General features: G+C 44.0%; 1 protein-coding gene across 2 annotated transcripts in view; it reads left to right on the forward strand.

The window, feature by feature from the left end:
* dnaaf9 (dynein axonemal assembly factor 9) overlaps nucleotides 1-21,600 on the forward strand; it is a 30,773-nt gene that overhangs the window by 2,192 nt on the left and 6,981 nt on the right. Inside the window, exons 5-36 of one of the 2 annotated variants that reach the window (XM_061794049.1) lie at nucleotides 1,638-1,734; nucleotides 1,809-1,915; nucleotides 1,996-2,073; nucleotides 2,248-2,349; nucleotides 2,431-2,486; nucleotides 2,552-2,687; nucleotides 2,916-3,000; nucleotides 3,719-3,755; nucleotides 3,825-3,909; nucleotides 3,978-4,054; nucleotides 4,127-4,171; nucleotides 4,259-4,304; nucleotides 4,368-4,479; nucleotides 5,769-5,839; nucleotides 5,920-5,967; nucleotides 6,507-6,597; nucleotides 6,662-6,765; nucleotides 6,834-6,977; nucleotides 7,049-7,134; nucleotides 8,815-8,916; nucleotides 9,008-9,125; nucleotides 9,205-9,293; nucleotides 10,602-10,742; nucleotides 10,832-10,957; nucleotides 15,116-15,153; nucleotides 15,513-15,648; nucleotides 16,007-16,093; nucleotides 17,702-17,808; nucleotides 18,641-18,715; nucleotides 19,316-19,485; nucleotides 20,328-20,393; nucleotides 21,179-21,272. In XM_061794049.1, the coding sequence (XP_061650033.1) occupies nucleotides 1,638-1,734; nucleotides 1,809-1,915; nucleotides 1,996-2,073; nucleotides 2,248-2,349; nucleotides 2,431-2,486; nucleotides 2,552-2,687; nucleotides 2,916-3,000; nucleotides 3,719-3,755; nucleotides 3,825-3,909; nucleotides 3,978-4,054; nucleotides 4,127-4,171; nucleotides 4,259-4,304; nucleotides 4,368-4,479; nucleotides 5,769-5,839; nucleotides 5,920-5,967; nucleotides 6,507-6,597; nucleotides 6,662-6,765; nucleotides 6,834-6,977; nucleotides 7,049-7,134; nucleotides 8,815-8,916; nucleotides 9,008-9,125; nucleotides 9,205-9,293; nucleotides 10,602-10,742; nucleotides 10,832-10,957; nucleotides 15,116-15,153; nucleotides 15,513-15,648; nucleotides 16,007-16,093; nucleotides 17,702-17,808; nucleotides 18,641-18,715; nucleotides 19,316-19,485; nucleotides 20,328-20,393; nucleotides 21,179-21,272 (2,956 nt within the window). The remainder of the gene's footprint in view (nucleotides 1-1,637; nucleotides 1,735-1,808; nucleotides 1,916-1,995; nucleotides 2,074-2,247; nucleotides 2,350-2,430; nucleotides 2,487-2,551; nucleotides 2,688-2,915; nucleotides 3,001-3,718; nucleotides 3,756-3,824; nucleotides 3,910-3,977; nucleotides 4,055-4,126; nucleotides 4,172-4,258; nucleotides 4,305-4,367; nucleotides 4,480-5,768; nucleotides 5,840-5,919; nucleotides 5,968-6,506; nucleotides 6,598-6,661; nucleotides 6,766-6,833; nucleotides 6,978-7,048; nucleotides 7,135-8,814; nucleotides 8,917-9,007; nucleotides 9,126-9,204; nucleotides 9,294-10,601; nucleotides 10,743-10,831; nucleotides 10,958-15,115; nucleotides 15,154-15,512; nucleotides 15,649-16,006; nucleotides 16,094-17,701; nucleotides 17,809-18,640; nucleotides 18,716-19,315; nucleotides 19,486-20,327; nucleotides 20,394-21,178; nucleotides 21,273-21,600) is intronic. The other variant, XM_061794050.1, reaches the window with a different exon arrangement.

The following is a 21,600-nucleotide window of genomic DNA, read 5'->3' on the forward strand; positions in this document are numbered from 1 at the left end:
TTTTTAGATTTTTTTAAGCTGCTTGTTATTTTTCTCTCTCTCTATTTTTTAAATGCTTTTTGGTCATGTATAGCACATTGAGTAACCGTCCATCCATCCAGCCATTATAAATAAATATAAATACATTTCCTTTGCTTGCTTTGCTTTGCTAACAACCAAGGCCAAACGTAGCGCCTCCTCAACATACAAAGCTTGTCTCTCAGTCATGATGTATCACTTCAACATACTTTCTTGACACCAAACTGTTCTATTTAGCAGGGATGGACCGATACCACTTTTTTCCGATCAAGTACAAGTACTTACATTTGAGTATTCGCCCATACTGTGCAGTAGCCATATTTGATAATGCCATTGTCTCGCAGTTTTGATGAAAATCTGTTTTATTTAAACCCAACATTGTTCAAAACGCTAACTTACATTAATCAAGGAATCAATTTCACTCAAATATAACAATTCAATGTATTTATTAGTATTTTATCTGTTGTGTTTTATGTGCAATCTTTATTATGTAAAGTAGTTTGTCACAGTTTTTTATATTGCGCTCTAAAAAATGTTGAGTTTGAGTTGTGTTCCGTTCTTATACTGTATGCGCAGAATAATGTCGGAGAGGTATATTTGCTGCTTCGTTTGTGGTCGCTTTGGCCTCCAAGGGGCAGTGTGGAGCGCACATGCAGATAAAGCACATAGATTTGATGAAAAGACAAAGAAGAACGTTGCAGAAATGCGGCAGTAATATGACTTGTTTTTCACGAAGTAGAAATATATGCCTCTGAGTATCATTTTATCATATTTCTCTATGCGTTCCTGCGCCGTTTGTCTTTGAATATTTGTTTTTTAAAGGTTTATACCGTGACATCAATGCTACTCATTAGCCTATTAATTGCGTTTTGTACGGTATTGTGTGGTAGAATTAAGCTCCAACAGCGCACCCTTGCAGGACAAAAGAGCGCGTTTGCTCACATACAAAACATGGAATTATCTTTATTTTATGTTGATTTAGTTCAACTGTAAACTTCCACTCGGAGTGCCAATAAACAACTTGAAGCAAGCACACAGTGCCTCTTTTTCCGCTATCTGCCAAACTGCATCTCAATAAATTACAATAGTGTTAAAACTCAAAAGCTTAATATAGTTTGGTAATTCAATACAAAAAGTGAAACTCATATAATAGAGATACACAGCACACACTGAGAGTAAAATATTTAATATTCATAATTTGGATGATTATAGTTTACAGCAAATGAAATCACCAAATTCTCAATCTCTAGAAACGAGAATATTACATAACAAACAATCAACAAACAATGAAAATAATTTTTAATGTAGAGTATCTGCAGGAGTTTGCCCTCTGAAAAGTATTTTCCCAAATGTTTAATGTATATGTAATGCATGAGTACTGAAATGTTCTACCATATTCAAATTAATTGAGACGTGTCTACATACTCTATGGACAGTCTGGTGCAGTCCTACTATTTAGACAGGACTTTGGCAGCATCTTGTGGCACCTTTCGGCATTACAGAAAGAGCACAACAACAACAACAAAAACGCAAATAGGTGAATTTGCGAAGAGTGAACTGCAAATATTACTGTATTTGTTTTCTTTAGCGTCTCGCTCACTTGTGTGTTGGTCACGCAGTATGAAGACGAAGAGGCGGCGGAGGAGTTCAAAATCTCGAGTTTTGTCAGCATGGTGCAGGACTGCCATCGTATCGGCGTGCCCTACAGCTCCCTGGGTATGTACGTTGTTACATTTCACCTCCGCTTGCATAAAGCTGAATGTACTCGCCGGATTTTTTTGTACTTTCAGGCCACGTCCAAAAGTTTGACATTTTCACGGTGGAAAAGTGGCCCCTCATTCAGGCTTTCGCCCTTGAGGGCATCGGCGGAGGAAGCTTTTTCACCATGAAGTACAAGGTGGGCTGTTTTTTAAAAGAAAGTACTTTACCGGCTCTCCCACACGCCGCCCTTTAATGGTGGTTTCCTTCTTTTCCCAGTTGTCGGACACGAGTGAGCAACTGTGGCGCCTTTACAGCAGACTGGACTCCGTGTCGTTCGACCGGCTACTCGCTGAGGTAACGACATGTTTACTCCTGCTGTTGGCTTTTTTTTTTTTTTTTTTTATTAGGAAAATGATTATATTTACGTATTAATGTGGAATGATAGTGTATGGTTCAAGACACTTGTCCCAACCACTGGGGGGCATTTTTTAATTGATTAAATTATTGATTTGGGAAACGTTCTTTCAGGACTTGAGCAGCTTTGAGAGGCAGTGGAGCAGCTTCTTCTCCCGCATGGAACTGGAGAGCCACCTGTCCATCGTGGAGCTGTCTGAGGCTCAGGCAGGAGAGGTACACCGACTAAGAAAAACAAGAGTTCTTGCTCAAGGTGGGGTGCTCTATAAAAAAAAAAAAACGGCATTGTCTTTCCAGGCCTTCCGCACATATTTCTCCCACGGTCTGATCTCGAGCAACCTCACAGACAAAAGGTAAATCATAAAATAATGTTTCAGGGTTTGGTGCACAAAAAAACAAGTGGTTGTTTTGATTTCAGTAAAGATCGGCAACCCTTGGTGTTGTTCGGTGCACACTCGACCTCAGAGGACTTGGACAACTACTCCTTCAACTTTCCCTCTGAGAGTCACCAAGTTGGCAACACGGGACCTGGAGGCTCCCCGGCAAGACACATGGTAGGAGGCAACTGTTCCCAAGCATGTACAGTATGCGCACTAGCAAGTAAGTGGTAAGGAGAACTGTCTTGCAGCACCACCTAGTGACGCCCTCAGGAACAGCATGTAAACGTTGCACAAATTCCCTTGTTTAGTCTCATGACAATTCAACTGTGTTCCACTTATTTATTTAGTTTTTAAGGACTATTGTTACCCGTTGTGAGTTTTGCTTATCATTTTCACGGTCAGATTTTGCAGTCCGCGGCTCCCCGAGGACCGTTAGCCTGCTCTCGGACCTATTTCTTTGGAACCACGCACACGCCACCCGACCTCGGTGAGACATTTATTCCTCTTTAAATATGTGCTGCAGTACCTTCAATTTGCTTTAAGCTTAAAGTAAACGTATTATGCTATTTTTTTCACCATGTAAAATCGTTTCCAGGTGTCTAAATAATGTCTTTGAGACTTCGCGCACCCTTTGCACATCCTGTTAGCCTGTTTTGAGGGGGCAGCCGTGTCCAATGCAATTCAACGACTGTACACCCTGCCCCTTATACTGCTGGGCCAATGCTGAATCCAGCTTGTTGTTACCATGACGACCCGAGTTTGGAGTTAGGGGGCGTCGCGACTTGGTGAGGGAAGCGGAGACCAGAATGTGGGGTGAAAAAAAGAGTGTGCACCCGTAAAGACAGTTCAAGCATTTTCACTCACGCTGTGCAGTCAAACTGTCGCTTGAAAATAGATCATGAAACTCAGTAAATTATGTAAATTAGCCCAATTTGGTTGACACAATTGGCAAAATTCCAAAGGGCTCGCTCACAGACACATTTTTGGAAATGGGCAGCTCGCAAGAAATCGCAAGCACTCCACAGACCTACACAGAACGACATTGTATACAAGCAAATAAAAAGTCACTTTTACGTACTATGTCCCCTTTAACTTGGGTTAAAGAATGGACGAGACGTTCTGTAGCTGGCCTGCTATTTTTAGTCGCGTTAAAGTGTGCCAATGGTTTGAAATCCATTCTACTATGATGTATCTGTCATCCACAGAGAGTCAACATGCAAAGTCACAGAAGAGAGAAGTCTCGTGAGTGTTTTAAAGCACTTTTCTTTGTTTTTGAGCAAAATGAAGACTTGTGTTTTTCGTCTTTTCCAGGCTGTTGTCGCGCGTGTATTCGGCGGCGGTTCAAGCTGTTCTTGGAGGAATTAAATGCTTCTCCAGCACCTCCAGTGCCACCAAGGTAAGATAGCTCATCACCGCCATGTTGTGGCGTTCACAGTTACTTGTTTAATGCGCTGATCTTTTCAGGCGAAAGACGTAGCACAGCACACTTTTCTGGCGGAGTTGGACTCGTTGGATTTAAGCGCACACCGGAGTATTCTCAGGTTGTTTCTTATTTAAAAGACCATTCATATCTGGATCAGCCCACATTTATTTGTTATTCTGCTTCTTCTCAGGTCCAGGTGTGAATTCACCATTCAGGCAGCCGATAACCAGGGAAGGTGAGTGTCCACCAGCCAATCAGCTTACAGATACTTTACATCTTAGAGCTGTAGTAAGTTGTTTTTCCCCCCCCCCCCTCTTTCTAGATTCCTTCCATTGGCTGATGCCGCAAGCCGCTTTGTCATAAAAACAGTAAGTCAATATTTTGTCCTTGCTCTTTTGTCCGGCGTTATTCCACCTGTCCCCCCGTGTCAGGCTTCCATGACGGTCCGCGACGTGCCAGACCTGCAGGGGCACGGGGGCAACCTGGGCTCCGTGGTCTTCTCCGAAGCCTTCCTTGACTCAAGCATCAGCATTCAACACAGAGGTGCCTTATTCTTATTATCTTAGTCCGGTTTATTATTGGGTCAATGCTGAAGAGCATTCAACGTAGTCTATGTTAGTCTATGTAGTCCAATAAGGATCATTCTCCTTCTAAAACCGCCACACTTGGAAACCAATTCAAACGTAAAAAAACTTTCCGCTCATCGGGGACATGTTGTGAACCATTTTTCACATTCCAAAAGTGTAGACTTTTCCGACAAGTCAACATTTTACATTAAACAATTCCTTTGTAATGCAATTTTTTTGAGGGCTTTGTTTTTCGGACAAATTTTTTTCTGAGTTATCGGGACACATCGAACTCACGCGAGAACCTGCAAACTGCAAGTGACTCTTTGCGGAATCCGTAGTAAGCAACATGACCGGCTTATTCAGTTTGATCAAGTTTTATTTTGATATGGGTTTAAGACACTGGGAGATACTCCTGTCTTTGAGTCACATAGATGGTATTGTTATTAGTTTGTCGACATTACGCAGGCACCTTAATTGAACCGGTAAGGTAAACGTGTATGGGCAGGTTGAAGGTGTGCGAGCAGTAATCCGCCATTAGTGAGTCCGCAAAGAGTCACTTCCAGTTCGCAGGTTCTCGCGTGAGTTTGATGTGTCCCGATAACTCAGAAAAAAAATAGTCAGAAAAACAGGTGGGGAAAAAAATTTGTCAGAAAAACAGAAAAAAATAGTCAGAAAAACAAAGCCCTCAAAAAAATTACTTTTTTTTTTTTTATCCAAGTAAATGCAATACGCTTCCGTACCATTCAAAGTAGAATATTCCCATTATATTATACTCCACTATTTTAAAATGTTCTCACATTCTAACTTTGAACATTTCAACTTGGGGTGTAATGATTCATTTTAACGATCCGATTTGTATCATGATTCAAGGTTGTCCGTACGATTCAAGGAAGATATTGTTTCATTTAGATTGCTATAATCCTAAATGATTCAGTGACTTGAAATCGATGAATTAACTTTTTAGATGTAAATTCAACCAGTGTGACTGTGAAATAAATACCTGGATACTGTACAGTCCAAGTGAAGTTTCCTAGATTCCTGTTTTCTTGGAAGGGAATCAGGTATACATTAATTATGTATATAAAAAAATAGAAAATGGATGGACGAATGAACAAACATCACAGGAGTATAAATCCTGACATTAATGTGTGAATGAATCGTTACATGCCTAAATTATTGTCAACTTTACAGCATTCCCTCTAATTCTACAGAAATGTAATTTTCTAGTTCCAATTGATGTAGCTGTTTTTCTGTCTCCTGCAGGTGGCGCTGTGTCCGCAGACAGCTGCTACACGGTCCTGACCGCCACCGTGCCCCGCTACACCTGCTGGATGGTAGGTGTCATATTTGATTGTTCCGGGAGTTATTTTAATGACTACAACCCTGAAGTGTTTTGATGCGGTTTTTGGTGTAGATGGAATCTGACGTCCAGCAGTCCGAGCTGGCCCAGCAACTCGCAAAGGTGACCTCACTAAACCGCAAAGACAATCCAATTAGGAGCCAATAATACAAGAAGCCATTTTCACTTGGCAACGTGAAAATTGGTAGGCACACATTTGTGTCACGAGTGGAACCTCAAAGTCTCAAGACTTCATGACTGAAAAGACACAGAAATTTGGGGAAAAAGCAACCATTTCGGCCAATTCCAAATTGGCCTGGTCGCACCCCTCAGATGTTTTTAAGAATTCACCTCATTTAGCCACTTTTGACTTAGCAACATGAGATTTGATAGGCATTTTTATCACAATGAGACCAAAAATTCTCAAGAAACCGTGCCTGAAAATTTGGTTCAAAGCTGGTATTTTAGTTTGCAGTTTGCAGCGGTGTACAGCTCCACTGAATCATACTGAGACATTTTGATCCTTACACATAAGCCAAATATTAGACAGTGTCTCAGCGTGATGCAGTACAGTTGTACATCACCACAACAATGATGTGTCATTGTGTGTGTGTACCTAATGAAGTGTCCACTGTGTCTATCACTCGGTGCTCTGTGAGCAGAAAGAGGAAAACGCATGTCTGGGAAGCGCTCTGACCGACGCCAACGCCGCTTACGTGTTGTCCAGCAGTCCACTCTCAGCGCCCGAAGACGGTAAGCGCGCGCAGCAAATGGCGTCCATTTTACAGTGAAGTTCTCACCCAAATGTTGATTTCAGGGAAGATGGTCTTCTTCACCAGGGGGCTTCTGTTTGTCCACTCACAGTACGGAAGCATCACTCTCTCGCAGGAACACATCAGCGCCGTCAGATTCTACGACCCAGTACGCTGCCTCACCATTTGACGTACTCGTAATTCAAGACCAGCTTCAAATATTGCATGTTCTCACAGGACCCCGATGCTGTAGCGTCACTCTTTGTGGACTACAAGAGCGCCCTGCTTCCCCACGTGCCCTTCTCCCTCCACAGCTCGGACCACTGCCTGGTCTTCGCCCTGCAGCCCAGGTCCGAAAGCTACAGAGGCTTCTATTCCAAGGTGAGACCCTCACCAGGGATCCTTAAGAGGAATCTGGACTGTTTGAAAATCAGAATTTTCCCCGCCTGCAGGTTTTGCCGGTGTGGCAAAGTGCTGAATGTGGACTCACTCTGCACTTTGTGGACCAGGATCAGCTGACATGGAGCCACAAAAACATGTAAGAGTTGAGCATGCAATGAGTGTTTTGTAGCATAACCATCTCATATCATCTGAGTTCATCATTCTCTTCAACACTATCTGTCAAAGTCCTCACTGTTCTCTGAATGGGGCACAATGTTGACAATTTTCCACCCTCAGAGTTATTTTCTGAGGCAGGACGCCACTTGTGTGTGTGTGTGTGTGTGTGTGTGTGTGCAAGGCCTGGACGATGGTGCGATGTTTTCATTCTTCTCCCACCCTGTTACTTTGAAAATCTTTGGGGTTTATACCTTGGTGATATGATTACTTCTTCTGGAGACTTGTTTGTACAGAAATTTCAGCATTTTGCCAAATGTCATGATTTTGATGCGATTGATGTACCGTAATTTCTCGTGTATAATGCACCCCCCCCCCCCCCACTCCCCCCAAAAAAACAGGTCAAACGTCAATAGTGCGCATTATACATAGGTATGGGAGAAAATATAAAAGACTTTCACATTTTATAAATGTATGGAGCCATCTTGAGGTTATGAATAAGACGTACACTTTCATTCTAGTATGCCACCGAGAGGTTATGAAAAAGGTGTAGCCTACACTTTCATTCGAATATGACAGGGGTACATATGACTGCATATATGTATTGTGCTCATAGGTTTACATACCCAGGCAGAATTCGTGAAATATTGTTTTTTTTTTTTTGTTTCTGTTTTTTTTGTTTTTTTTATTTGACTGATGACTGAACAACGACCATCATTAATGTCTTTATATTGATGTTTTGTTTAATGATAATGCTTTTCTGAAATCCTTGACAGTTTAATTTGAATCCCATTAAAATAATATTAAATATGTTTTGCCTGGTCCTTCCTGTTTTCTTTAAAGAATTGTACGCATCTTACAAATTCTGCCTGGGTAATCAAACATATGAGCACAAATGTGTGCTTTCTCGTTTACTAAATAAAAGTAGGGCTGTGAATTTCAAAAAGAGTAAATAGAAAGAAAGTATTATGTGTTCAAATAAAGTGCTTAACTTCAGAATAATTCTTTGAAAAAAACCAACAAAATACAGATAATACTTCATGTTTTGATCATATGGGTAGAAGCAAAATCAAAGCATAGGTTGAAGATTTTTCCAGAATTTAGAGGTCAACTTTGGGTGTGCGCATTATACACAAGAAATTATGGTATATGATATGCCGCTTTTATCCAGAATTGAGGTACTGTCATCATCCGTAGGTAGGATCCCGGTATGGCGCTCATGTCATCTAATTACAGTCTTTGATTGCGGGATGCTGTAGTTTGCTTTAGTCAAGATGACAGCCCCTCTCACACTACCTTTCCACCAAATTGCCACAAGAGGCGTAGGAGCATTTATTCCTCATTCCTCTTCCTTATTACCTTTCAAAACGAACTCGGCGAAATAAGACATTCCCTTGTCCGTTGAGCACAGGGACATCAGCGCCAGCATCTTGGACTACGACGGTTGCTTTCAAGACAGTCTCGGGTGTAAACTGTCACGCACTTCCCGCTATCCCCTTACTCACAGGCGCTGTTATGCCTCGACACTACGTCCGATACACAGCACAGGGAGCCAGGAAAAAGGCGGCTGTGACGGGCGGTGTGAAAGAAGCCCAAGTGGATTTTTGTTACTCAGTTATTGGTTTCGAATGTGACTCCTTTGTCTTTTGAATGACTGATTCAGGCACAGCAGGCTGCAGCAGCTGCACGATGGTCAAGAGCCTCCTGTGGCCAAACGCAGAGGCACCTTGAAAACGTTGCACTCGCACCTCCCAGAGCGAGAAATGTCAGTACTCACAACATTTTTTGTTAAAATCATCACTTATCATTTTTTGATTTAATATCCCATTTCTGATGCTCGTACTCTGCCTTGGCAGGTTTCTGCAGCACTTCTCCTTGAGCAGCATCGGCGAGGAGCCCATACTGTCCGACCACTTGGGGGCGCTCTTCCCCTCCGCAGAACTGAGTGCTGCCTCAGGGAACCATGGAGACAAGGTAGGCTAAAACAGGCCAACATTCTGCAGTTTGACACTGACATTTTTTTTTTTTTTTTTTTTTTGCCTGTGTGTGAAAGGTTGTCATCACCATCATTAGTGGGCTGCCAGGAAGCCACAAGGAGACACTTTGCCGTTTCCTGGTGCAGCTGAACAAAGAATACGGAAGGTGGGGAAATACCTTCAACTCGGATGCTTTGTGTTTTTTCTTCAAAATCTTTCCCAAAGTCAAAAGTTCAGGGGTGGGCAAAGTATGGCCCGCAGGCTTTGTTTTTTAATCCTGTAATATTTGTTGCATGCATTTTGCATATTTTTCCTAAAATTGGTTGATTAACATGTATCTCATTTTAAAATGCATGTATTTAATTAAATAATTAGTCAATTGATTAAACGTAAACAAAAATGAAACATGAATACTAGTAAAAAAAATAAAATGAATAATCAGTTAATTATAATTAAATGAAATAAAAATGGCGGCACGGTGGATGACTGGTAAGATCGTCAGCCTCACAGTTCTGAGGATCGGGGTTCAATCCCCGACCCCGCCTGTGTGGAGTTTGCATGTTCTCCCTGTGCCTGCGTGGGTTTTTTCCTCCCACATCCCAAAAACATGCATGAATTGGAGACTCTAAATTGCCCGTAGGTGTGAATGTGAGTGCGAATGGTTGTTTGTTTGTATGTGCCCTGCGATTGGCTGGCAACCAGTTGACGGTGTACCCCGCCTCCTGCCCGATGACAGCTGGGATAGGCTCCAGCGCGAACGCAAACCCGCGTGAGGAGGAGCGGCTCAGAAAATGGATGGATGGATGAAATAAAAATAAAATATTGAATGATCTAACAGGTCCCTGATGCTGGAGCGTTACTCAGTTGTTAAAATGAGCTGTTTTACATAAAATACAAAAGTTTTAGTAAAATACCTGCTTTAAAGTTTTATCGTAATAAATGATTGGTTAATTAGTTAGAATCATTCAATAAATAATTTGTATTATGCAGTTAACAAATTTAAAGTGTGAATTTGTGTTATTACTAGAATAAAACCAATTTCCAAAATATGGATAAAGTATTTTACATTTTTTTATATTGAATAATTAATTATAATTAAATTAATTGTAAATAATAACATTTAAAAATTTCCATTCAATTATTTGATTATTAAAATAAACAATTTACATTTAATTAATTAAAATGTAATTGTAAAAATTACAATTCAATAATGAGCATACATTTTTATTTTGTTATCAAATTCAACTTGGACATAGTTGCATATACATTTGAACCCCTTTTTAGCTCGGCGTGAATGTCATCGGTCTGTATGTGCGCTGCCATTGACCGGTGATCAGTCCTGGGTGTAACCTGCTTCTCGCCCCAAAGTCAGCTGGGAGAGGCTCCAGCTCACCCTTGACCCTAAACAGGATGAGCAGTCGAAAATGGATGTACGGATGTTCACAATGGCAAAAACTCTATCCTGGTGCCCCAGGTGGTTGGTGTATCCTCCCACGGCGGGCGCCTGCGACGACGCCTTCTCGGCCTCCCGTCTGCAGGAATTTCTGTCCCACGTCGCCGCCAGCCAGAAGAAGAGGATGGGAGGGAAGGTGCGCCTGTTGGTGCTCTCACCTGGGTAAGAGAAATGCTTTCCACTGGTATCACAAAATAAATCATCTCGGCCAAGGAGTTTGATTTGGACTAAATTGTTCTGACTCCACACAGATACACCGATGTTCTAGACCTTGTCCAGGCCGTGCTTATACACCCGGACCCCATCGTCCGCGCCCGTTTTATCATCGGTGCTGTCACCGCCTGTGTGGATCCACTCGCCTCCTGCATGGAGCACAGGTGACGCTTCTTGACAGCAAAGCTAATTTATTTATATAGTGCATTTCATACACAAGGTAACTCAATGTGCTTTACGTGATTAAAAGCATTTTAAAACCAAGAAAAAAAACAGCTTATAAACATTTAAAACAAAGAGAAAAATACAATTAAAACAGCGTACAGTGCAAGAAATATTTAAAAGTGGAAATGCTCTAAAAAGCTTGGGAAAAAAAAGAATCGTTTTTAACCTGGACTCCAAAACATGCCCACTTGGGGCTGACGTCACTTCAGTTGGCAACTTATTCCATTTGTGTGCAACGTAACAGCTAAATGCTGCTTCACCGTGTTTGCTTTGGACTCTGTGCTCTGCTATTTGACCTGAGTCTGTCGATCTCAGAGCCCTTCTGGGTTTATATTCCATTAGCATTTCATTCATGTATTCAGGACCTAAACCATTTAGTGATTTGTAGACCAGGAGCAGAACTTTAAAATCTATTCTAAAGCTGACTGGAAGCCCGTCATTGATTTGATATGACTGTTGAAAGTCAGGTCGGAATCTGTCAGAACACCAAGTTTTCGGACTTGGTCATTTTAGTTCAGTCACATATTGTCACACAAATCTAAACAGGAGCGACTCAGAAAGGTCGAAGTAGTTTTTCCGCTTTGCACTGTAACTTCAATGATCGTTGAAGCTACGCGCGCCCCCATTTTCATGGCGAATCCTAGAAACAATCATCAAACTTTGATGCACACAAATTTATATGGCACCGTAAAAAAAGCTTCCTTTAAGCATTGACCATTTGGTTATATCCTATTCCGCTGCCCCCCCCCCCCCCCCCCCAAGAAGGACAATTACACTTTTTACATCCGATATCAATTGCAGTGAATGAGGTTCAATAAAGCAACAAGAACTAGGTGTAACAGCCTGGAAAACACTATTCCCTGCGTGTGATTGACTGGCTGACTGACAGGGCCAAATGTTGGTTGTAAGTTGTCGGAGGTTTCCAGGAGGAGGTCACATGGCGCTTTTATAGCTATTGAAAGTCAAGGCGGATCAGCCTTACATTTAATCTCACGCTCTTTGTGTCCCATGCATGCAGGCTTTAGATGTAGCTGGACTGAGCCGCTCCACACATGGCGCGCCACTCCAGTTAATAGACTTTTTTTTTTACAGCGCAGAGCCAGCGCTACATCATGGGAATTAGCGCAAGATTTTCTTTCAAGGAGCTTGTGGATCACATGCGGTCCACAAGATGACTATTTGAGGCGTCTTCCAACCCTCTGGCGCCCTATAGATTGCGCCGTGGTCATTGGCGTTGTTAATTGGGCGCGGTTAGCCCATCTTAGGCCTGACCCGCCTGTCACCTCTCTCAACATAGCACCCCTAATCCAGCATACCACACATGTGAGCGTGCCCCCGACTCCCCGACCCACCGCCATCCTCAGCCGAGCTTATCAGTCAGTCATGATCCACTCTTTGTGATGGATGCAGACAGTTCATTACATCAGGACAGCGAAGATAAAAGCCTATCAAATGACTGATCCGTAGGAGGCGGGTGGGTAATGGATGTGGGAGCTGCTAATGACTCGGTTACCATGAAGATTTACCCGGCCCCCTCCCTCCCTCCCTCCGACTGGCATTCCAATTCCGCAGTTGAACACTTTGGACACGAAAATCCAGGGGCGGTGACATCATTCAATGGCGTCACAGGGAAAGCCAGCAAGTACCACATGAGCACGTCTTTTTATTAATGTCTTATTCATGATGGGACCTCGTTTGCTTCGGCGAGTGCCACGGGTTTGTTTTGAAAATTCAGCCCCTGAAGACTGTTTTATATAGGAACATGAAATATGGTTGCTATGGCTATCACGAGTAAACCCATCAAAAAAGTCTCAAGAAGCCCGAAAAGACACAGGATGTGTGATATTCTGTTTTGAAGAGGCAGTTTTGGCCATTTCCGGTCTGAGAAGTTTTGTCCCAGAGATTTTTTGAGAATTCAGCCCCCAAAATCTGTTTCACTTTGGAACATATCTAAAAAGGGTAGACCCACCAAAAAATCTGAAGACTCCATGCCCGAAAAGACACAGAAAGTCTGCCATTTTGGTTCCAAAGATTTCCAGATGTCCTTATCAGATTAACTCATCCCCCCCAAAATTTTAATATTCAGCCCCCAAAGCCAGAAAATACTAATCAAGTAAAGAGTAACTTGTGAGTAACTTCTGATGAAAATAAAAATCAGAGTATGAACAGCAAATATAATCACTTAAATGACTGAATGAAAAAGCTGTTTGCTGAACAGACTTGCTGATTGTGTGTGTGTGTGTGTGTGTGTGTGTGTGAAAGAGAGAGCGAGAGGGAGGGAGAGAGAGAGAGAGACAGACAGAGAGACCATAAAATAGGGCTAATGTTGCCCCCCCTTCCTCAGCTCACTGGCCTCTCCAGATTTTAATGCACAACACCACTCGGGGGGTTGGGGGGGGGGCACTCATACACGGGGTAGGGACCTGGCAGTCATAGTAACAGGGGGGGAGGTGGGTTCTCACTTACCTGCATGGGGGTGCTCCTGAGGCCGCCCCCCCCCTCGGGCTGGATGACTGCTTGGCGTTGGGGCTCCCCTCTCATGACAGGCAGCTGCTCCCTCGGTTCCGCCCCCCTTTTCGTTCCCTTGTCGGGGGCCCCTATCTGCCCTCCTTTCCAACAAACAAGGGACATTCTCCCGCCCTCGGGCTGGGTGGAGACTGGCTGCATCGCGGACCCTGCAGGTTGGGGGGGCAGTCTGGCTCTGCTGGGGGTGGAGGTGGGGGTGGCGGGGTGTGTGGGGCGGGGGGGGGGGGGTGGCATTCGGTCCTCGCGGCCCCCGCCTGGTGGCCAGTTGTCGGGGCGCCTCAGTGTGGGACGTGTCCGGTCCGCCGGGCTGCTCTCGGGTGGACCCCTGGGCCCGATCCCGCCCCTCGTTTGGTTGGGTGGGGTCCTCAGCCTCTGCAGTGGGGGCACAGCAATTACAGGACACTTCTGTCAGTCTTTGTGCATGTAAAACGGTATCAATTCACTTGCATGTGTCCGCAGGCACTCACCCCCGGGACTCTTTCACTGGGTGTGGGGCTACGCACTAATTGCGACAAATAACTCATGAATATGCAAATTGCTTGTGTATCCCCTCACTCACACTCTCGTCCTATAGACTTTTATAATTTACATAGTCAATCCCACCCCACTTCAGTTGTACAGCCGGGTTCACGACCCTTGCGCTGCATGCTTCTTCTCCTGTCCTTGTCCTGTCCTTCCCTCACAGGGTGCAGCACTACAGCAACACTCATATTTAATGTTTCATTGTTGTAGATAATGTAATGACTTACTTTTCTCATCCTGTTCTGAGGACCGGGGTTCAAATCCCGGCCCCGCTTGTGTGGAGTTGGCATGTTCTCCCCGTGCCTGCGGGGGTTTTCTCCGGGCTCTCCGGTTTCCTCACACACACCCCCGCCCCCCCAAAAAAACATGCACGTTAGGTTAATTGAAGACTCTAAATTGCCCGTAGGTGTGAATGTGAGTGCAGATGGTTGTTTGTTTGTATGTGCCCTGCGATTGGCTGCCAAGCAGTTCAGGGTGTACCCCGCCTCCTGCCCGTAGATAGCTTGGTTAGGCTCCAGCACCCCCACAACCCTTGTGAGGATAAGTGGCTCAGAAAATGGACGGAGGGATGGATGTCCGTGATAAGTAGACCCACACGAAAGTCTCAAGAAGCAATGACTGAAAAGACTCAGGAAGTCTGCCATTTGTTTTCCCAAAATGGACATTTAGGGTCAATCTGGCCATTTCCAGGGGTCCTTCTCCAAATTTTCTTTCTAGTGCCTCTCTTGACATTTAATAAAATTCTGACCAGACAAATTGTCAGCAGATTTGAATTTGGATGTGCACAAGAGCGATTGGTGATGCTGCATTGAGAGGAATTTAACTTTCATTATGTGTGGCTGGAGTACGACGAAAAGGTTTGATGACTCATCATAACACAGAAAACTCTTTTTTTTTTTTTTTTCATCATAACACAGACAACTCTTAATAATGCAGCTCCACAAGGTCAGAGTTGGACCAATTTAATGATCATTTTCCATTACTTCCAGGCAAGTCAGTTTTATTTTCGCCTGAAACTGTCCTCAGTGCTTCTTTGTCTCCTCCTCCAGGTTTGCTTTTCCCAAGCTGCTGGAGCAGTGCAGCCAAGGTAAGTCCTTGTCTGCTTCACGTCCCCCAAGCCTCCCAACAATGATGATATGTTTCTATGCTTGCGACATATGCATGACCACTTCCGGAAGGGTCACAAAGGGCTCCGGCGTGTCTTTCAAACTGAGGCAGGCAAACAGTTGACAATTGATATGCTAATTCTATGCAATTTGCCATTTGAAGTTTGCCACAAAAAAGCCGGCCAGGTAAAATGATCCAAGTAGCCTGCGGTAATTAGGCTCCTTGATGCTAGCACGAGCAAAAAAAAGGAAAAATAAAAGACTTTTGCTTGAGGAATAAATGCAAAACTGGATGTTGATTAGTGGAGTGACATATGGCCACATTTCATTGTGTTTGTAGGTATCGTGAATGCTGTGGTGTTCACTGGGGCTGCGGCAGACCAGAAGCACCCCCTCGTGCGGCATGTTCAGCAGGTGGTACGTGCCGCCAACCCAACCGCCGCCTTCGTCCTGGCGGCGAGGGGAGCCCTCACAAGGTCAGATGCCCGAATGCGATTTTAGAACTAGACTGAAGCAGAAGGAGTCAAAAAAGGCTGTCATGTCTGTCAAGGGTGTTTGAATCATTTCTAAGCTGTGGACTCCTGTCCACGAAAGATAAAGAAGCTGCTGAAAATATGTTGAAAAAGGCAAAAAACAGTAAAGTAGATTAGGTTTAGTGAAAGTGAAGTGGAGAAAAAATGTTGTGTTTTTGGGGTGCATTTCGAAGGAAACTCGTAAATGATGGTACCACTGTACTTACTTATATCACAGATTTTCACCTGTTGTGAGTAGCTATGTAATGTACAGTATCCCCTGCGATAAACGGGGGTTCATTGAATTGTCATCTTCTAATAGGAATGAAGATGTCCAAGTGATTTTGTCGGAGAGCAGCTTCAGTGCACCTCAGATGCTGAGAGCACGCTACGTCCTCTACCCTGGCTGGTGAGAACATGTAGCGCTGTGTTCTCTTTTGCAACCTCCCGCACGTCCACCTCTAAAATGTCCTCTTGTATGTCTTCCAATATGTTCTCCGTTAGCATCATCGGCACACCCTCCCAACTATCCTCCTTTATGACGTCCTGTGAATCCTACTTTATGGATCCCTGTATGTCCTTCTGCACGGTGTCCTTTGCATCCTAATTTGGGTTCTCTCGTCTGTCTACTTGTACAATATATCCTCATGTGTATTTGTCTTCCTCTCTTACCCCTCAATCCCTAACGTAAACATAAACACCTAACCCGTTGGCCCTAGCCCTTAAATGTAGCCCCTAAACCATTCGTTCAGGAGTGGGGCTCAGTTCCCTCAAGCTAACCCTCAAACCCCCACCTCTAACTCCTGATGAAGAACCACTTACAAACTACAAAGTATCTACTATGATGACATGTTGCTGACTGTACACAAGTCCTAGAGTGTGTGCCAAATGTGGACCGTGTGTTCATATTTTAGCGTCCTTAAAGGCTTAGACACGCCAAGGTTCCATTTTCGATGTTAAATATTACATCGCCACCTTGAGGCATGCCCATAATTAAACTCTCCATTTTGTGTTCCCCGCTCCGTACCGTGTAATTGTCACAGCGGCCACCGATTGCCGGAAAGCCCGCCGGGCGTCTTGCGTTCCGTCAGCAGCTGCCCGCTCGCAGCCCGGAAACAAACGGTCGGCCACGCAGCCCAGTTGCCATGCACACACGGGGATCTCCTTCCCGGCTGGACCTGTTCCATCCAGTCTTCATGCCTCCTTCTCCTTCCCCTCTTCCTCATCCTCTTCCCTTCTCCCGAGATTATACTGTGGCACGAGTTTGGACTTTTTAGTAGTTCATCTCCACATTTGAGCATTCTCCAATGTGTTCGCTGGCCTCGTTCCCGAGTAAATAAGGCTGCTTCCAGAGACAAACTGGAGCCCAACATGAGCAGTTTCATTTAGCATCATGAAATTTGGTAGGCATGTCTATCGTGAAAAGACCCACAAAAAGTCTCAAAAAGCCATGCCCAAGAAGGCACACATAGTTTGAAGGTTCCATTTTGGCTTGGTCGCTAAGTACACACCACCAAAAAAAGTCTCAAGAAGTCGTGCCTGAAAGGACAGACGACGTCTGTAATAATTAGTGTCAAGTAGCTTTTTTGGCTTTCCCGTCCTCGAGAATTTAACCAAAAAATTCTGCCCCCTAAGCCAGTTTCATTTAGCAACTTGAAATTTGGTAGACATGTATATCGTGAGTAGTCCTACCAAAAAGGTTTCCAAAACCCAGGCCTGAAAAGACACTGGAAGTCTGCCATTTTGCTTTGACGTGACCTTTAAGGCTCAGTTTGCCTTATGAACATGCAGTTTGGTAGACATGTCTACTGTGAGTAGACCCACCAAAAGGTCTCAAAGACCCATTCCCAAAAAGAGAAAAAAGTCAACCGTTACGATTGAAGATGGACTCATTGTGTCCCACAACCTTTGTCCAATTGCTACCAAATATTCTCTTGTATACCACAGGCGGACAAATGCTAACTAGAGAACAATTTGAGTTTTGGTCCACATAAGAAGAGCGCGGCCTTTGTTTCAGGTGCAACGGCCGCTTCCTCTCTGGTTCCGGATCCTCGGTCCTCTCCCAGCATCGCGTTGCTTTCAGCCGGCCCCTGGAGAGGTCTCTATTTGTGGCCCGCTCTAAAGGTAAGATGGAAACAAAGACCCCGTCCCACTCGCGCTTTGCCTACCCCCCCTCTTCTCTCCCTTTTTATTTCCCTCATACGCGTGACAGAAGCTTCAGATACGAGCTGGCAGCGTGCACTGTGATTACATAAGCCGCCTTGCCCTCCAAATATGAGCACAGCGGCGGTGCCAAAGAACCGTAATTGTTAGCGCTCCCTGCCAAGCTTCTGCCTCGGCGCTAGCAACTGAACAATTGTGTTTTTGAGCACCACGTGTTATAGACTTTTGCACTATGGCCGTCACACCTGCTTCCGGATGGCAAAAGCTCAAGTATTCTCATAGTAAACAAACCATTACTTGTCATTTGACCAAGGCAGAGTGATTGAGAAAACAGGCTAAATGACTTCAATGATGATTATACCCGAATGTGCGAAGTGTCAGTCGAAAAGAAGTCCGTCGTGTGTGCGTACATTCAAATGGATGGGAGCGAGGGAGACACACTCTCCCTTTTTTTTCTTGCTCACGTCCGCTCTTTAGCAACCCGCTTTTTGTCTTTCATGGTTAAATAAATGTGATAAAATACAACACACTGTTTGAGCTCGCTGTTCAGAGCGTCGACACATCCAATAGGTCGGCAACTGTGATTTTTGTTGTTGTTGTTTTTTGCGATGATCCTGGTCCCGCCGGGTTCGCCCGCATCGCGCAGTGTGCGGCAGGCCTTACTGTGTAAGTTTTGTTCATAGTTTTCAGTTTATGTCAACGGTAGTCAATCCCTTTCTGCCACCTGGAAGTACCCTCAAAAAGTCTCTTGCAACTAAAATACACTTTATATGCTTTACTGTTTCCTCTGTAGCGTTCAAGATGTCGCTGAGGCCAAGCCCCTTCAAAGGAAATGTCTACAATGTGTGGGGCAAGGTCAGGTTCTCTGGTAGGAGAACTTTTGGTTTGTTGTGTTCTTTGCAGGTCTAATTAGGAATCGTTGTTTTTAAATCATGATTCTTCTGGCTAAGTAAGGCCTTTTTGGAGGCTTCAATGTGCCCGAAAAGTCACCAATTTTTGCAAGGATGTGTCTGTCCCCTGGCGAAAATGTACAGTATGCACATTTGGGGTCCTCAACATGAATCCCCTCCAACACTCACTTCGTAGCTCGCATGGAAAGTTAGAAAAATCAGCCCCAGACACCAGCTGCCCCTGTCGACCCGAAATTGGGTGGACATGTTTATCTTAACATTATGCACAAAAACGTCTGAAGGATTTCTGCCCGAAATTAAACAGAAAGTCGGCCATTTTGCGGCGAATTCCAGGGCTCATACATTGATGAATTCTTTTTCTTACATTTTCTTTGCTATGACTATGAATACACATTCGTCCTTCACTGGTCACATGTGGTGTGAGAATGTTTGCTTTCGCACCTCACAAGAGCTCCGTGAGGCATTTCGGGATCACAGGTGTCGCTCGAGCGTCGGGACATTAACGCCTCGGTGTCGCTCCGGGTGAGAACTTTTCCGTGCTCCGCGGGGCCCTCTAGACTCGCCGCAGGTGACGGAGGTGAGCTACAGCGCGGCGAGCGGCGACCTCCGCATTGTCCCAGAGCAGAGCGCCGAGCCCAAGAGTGAAACCTCCTGCTTCCTGGTCTTTGATGGCGTCGGCCTGACTGAGGATGCGCTCAAGGACTGGCTCAGACTGTGCGCCAAGCAGGTAGTCAGTCATGTATCGTTTACATTGCAGCAGTGATTCTCGACTGTTGTCACGCCGGGAGCCGCATTTTCCCATTGTTGCAAAGTTGCGACCCACTTTCATTGAAGCGAAGAACTAAGTTTTTGGGGGGGTCTAAAAATAGCCTCTGAAAACATTGAGTATATTATATTTTTAAATGCCATTTCAAATGAGTTTGCTGTACCTTCCCTACTTTGTTCCGTGTGGGAACTTAGTATGCCAATGTACTATATGGAAAAAGTCAGAATAGGAATGCATGTAATTTTTTACAAGCTGTCTACGACCCACCCAAAAGTGGTCCAATACTCACCAGTTGAGAATCACTGCATAATCGCTGTGTAATAGTTACTGCATTAAAACGGATTCAATGTCAAAACTAGCACCAGCCAAATCAGATACAGTGCTACTTTGACATAAGCGTGCCCACACTTAGGTTTTTGGGTTCATTTTTTATTTGGATTATTTTTTCTGTTTGTGTTGCGAGCAAAAATGTCACTTGTAACGACTTGTAATGTAACGACGGAACACACATTCCAGCGAACTTCACAACATCCGGCCTCCATCAGTTCACATGGTTAGGTTCATGCAAAGGAATGTGAATGTACAGCTACGTGTTGTGTTTAGTGCTCGCATTTTCCATTTTTCACATTTCAAGAAAATGTCGATGTTTTTTGGCCGGTTGAAACAGTTGATTTGAGAGACGACTGATTTGAGTTACGGGCATGGTCACGGAACAAATTCTTCCCGTAAGTCAAGGTACCACTGTATATAGAAAAATATCTAGATGAAATTTGACGTTATTTAATTGTTTTTGTTTCACACAGACGCCGACCAAGAAGACTAAAAAGACCGAAATGACGCTTTCACCTCAAGAAATGAAGAACATTCATGTTAGTATTTTGTGATTGTAAGCATCTTACGTGTAACATGCCAATGCATACGTAAGTCTTAGTAGACGATAGATGTTCTTCTCCTGTCTGCAAGGTCGCATATAGTGCTCCTAAAGGGACAAAAGACAACAACAAAAAATTGGATTATTCAGTGCCTTGTCATGAATTAGATTGTCACATGCGAGTCAGCAGCAAAAATACGTCACGCTTTTAAATTTTGTTGGGAAGACAAAAGACGGGGTGCTTGCATTTTAAAACTGTGACATGTCAGTGAGTTGTCCTAAATTAGATTATGACTTGGTTGGTAAAGTTAGTCGGCAATAATTTGTCATTCTCGTGTTCTCCGGTAGCCCTAAAGTGACAAAAGACAGTTTTTAGAACAAAAGTCAGTGAGTTGTCATAAATTCGATTGTGACTTGGTCAGAAGCGTTAATCGAGAATAACAAGGTGTCACGCTTTGATCTTCTCGTGTCCATAAAGGGTAAAATAGTGGCCCTAACGACAGTGTTTGCATTGTAAAAGATGTAATCATTCAGTCAGTTGTCAGGAATGACAACCCTGGCTAAGCTGACAAAAGACAAGTTAGCATTGTAAAAGTTGCAACGAGTCCATAAATTGCCCGGATTTGGAGTGTCGCATGGTCAGTGGCGTTAGTCACCAGTAAATATGTCTCGCGTTGACCACTTATAATGTTATATCATTTTGGTGTCTCAAGACTACTTGGATGTTTACGTTTTGTTGTTGTTACTGAGCAAACCACCATCTTCCTTTTTTTTGTGGTGCAGATGAGCCGACGCTCGGACCCGCTGCCGCCAGGATTCTTCTACAACGGCTGTCAGTACGTAGATGTGTTCGGAGAGAAGCGAGACTGCCATCCCAGTATCCTTCACCAAGGACACTATGCGCTAAAAGTCATCAGAAAAATAGTATGACCGTAGAAACAGTTCCCCCGCTCCATGGCGGTTCACCCATATATATATGATATATCCCAACATTTTGGGTGGAATTTTTGTCTTCTTGTCTGTCACGGGAATCTCCGCTATATTGTGTAAGTCTGCGGTTTATAGTGATTATTTTTTTATGGGCTTTTACAGGTTTTTACATTAATATAAATACTGTAGAACAGTGATTCTCAGGTTTTTACACTAAGCACCACCTAAAAGATTTCATCACTCCAAGTATCCCCTAACGACAACGTTCATCAAAA

The sequence above is a fragment of the Phyllopteryx taeniolatus genome, chromosome 13 (genome assembly GCF_024500385.1).
Source record: "Phyllopteryx taeniolatus isolate TA_2022b chromosome 13, UOR_Ptae_1.2, whole genome shotgun sequence".
NCBI classification, from domain to species: Eukaryota; Metazoa; Chordata; class Actinopteri; order Syngnathiformes; family Syngnathidae; genus Phyllopteryx; species Phyllopteryx taeniolatus.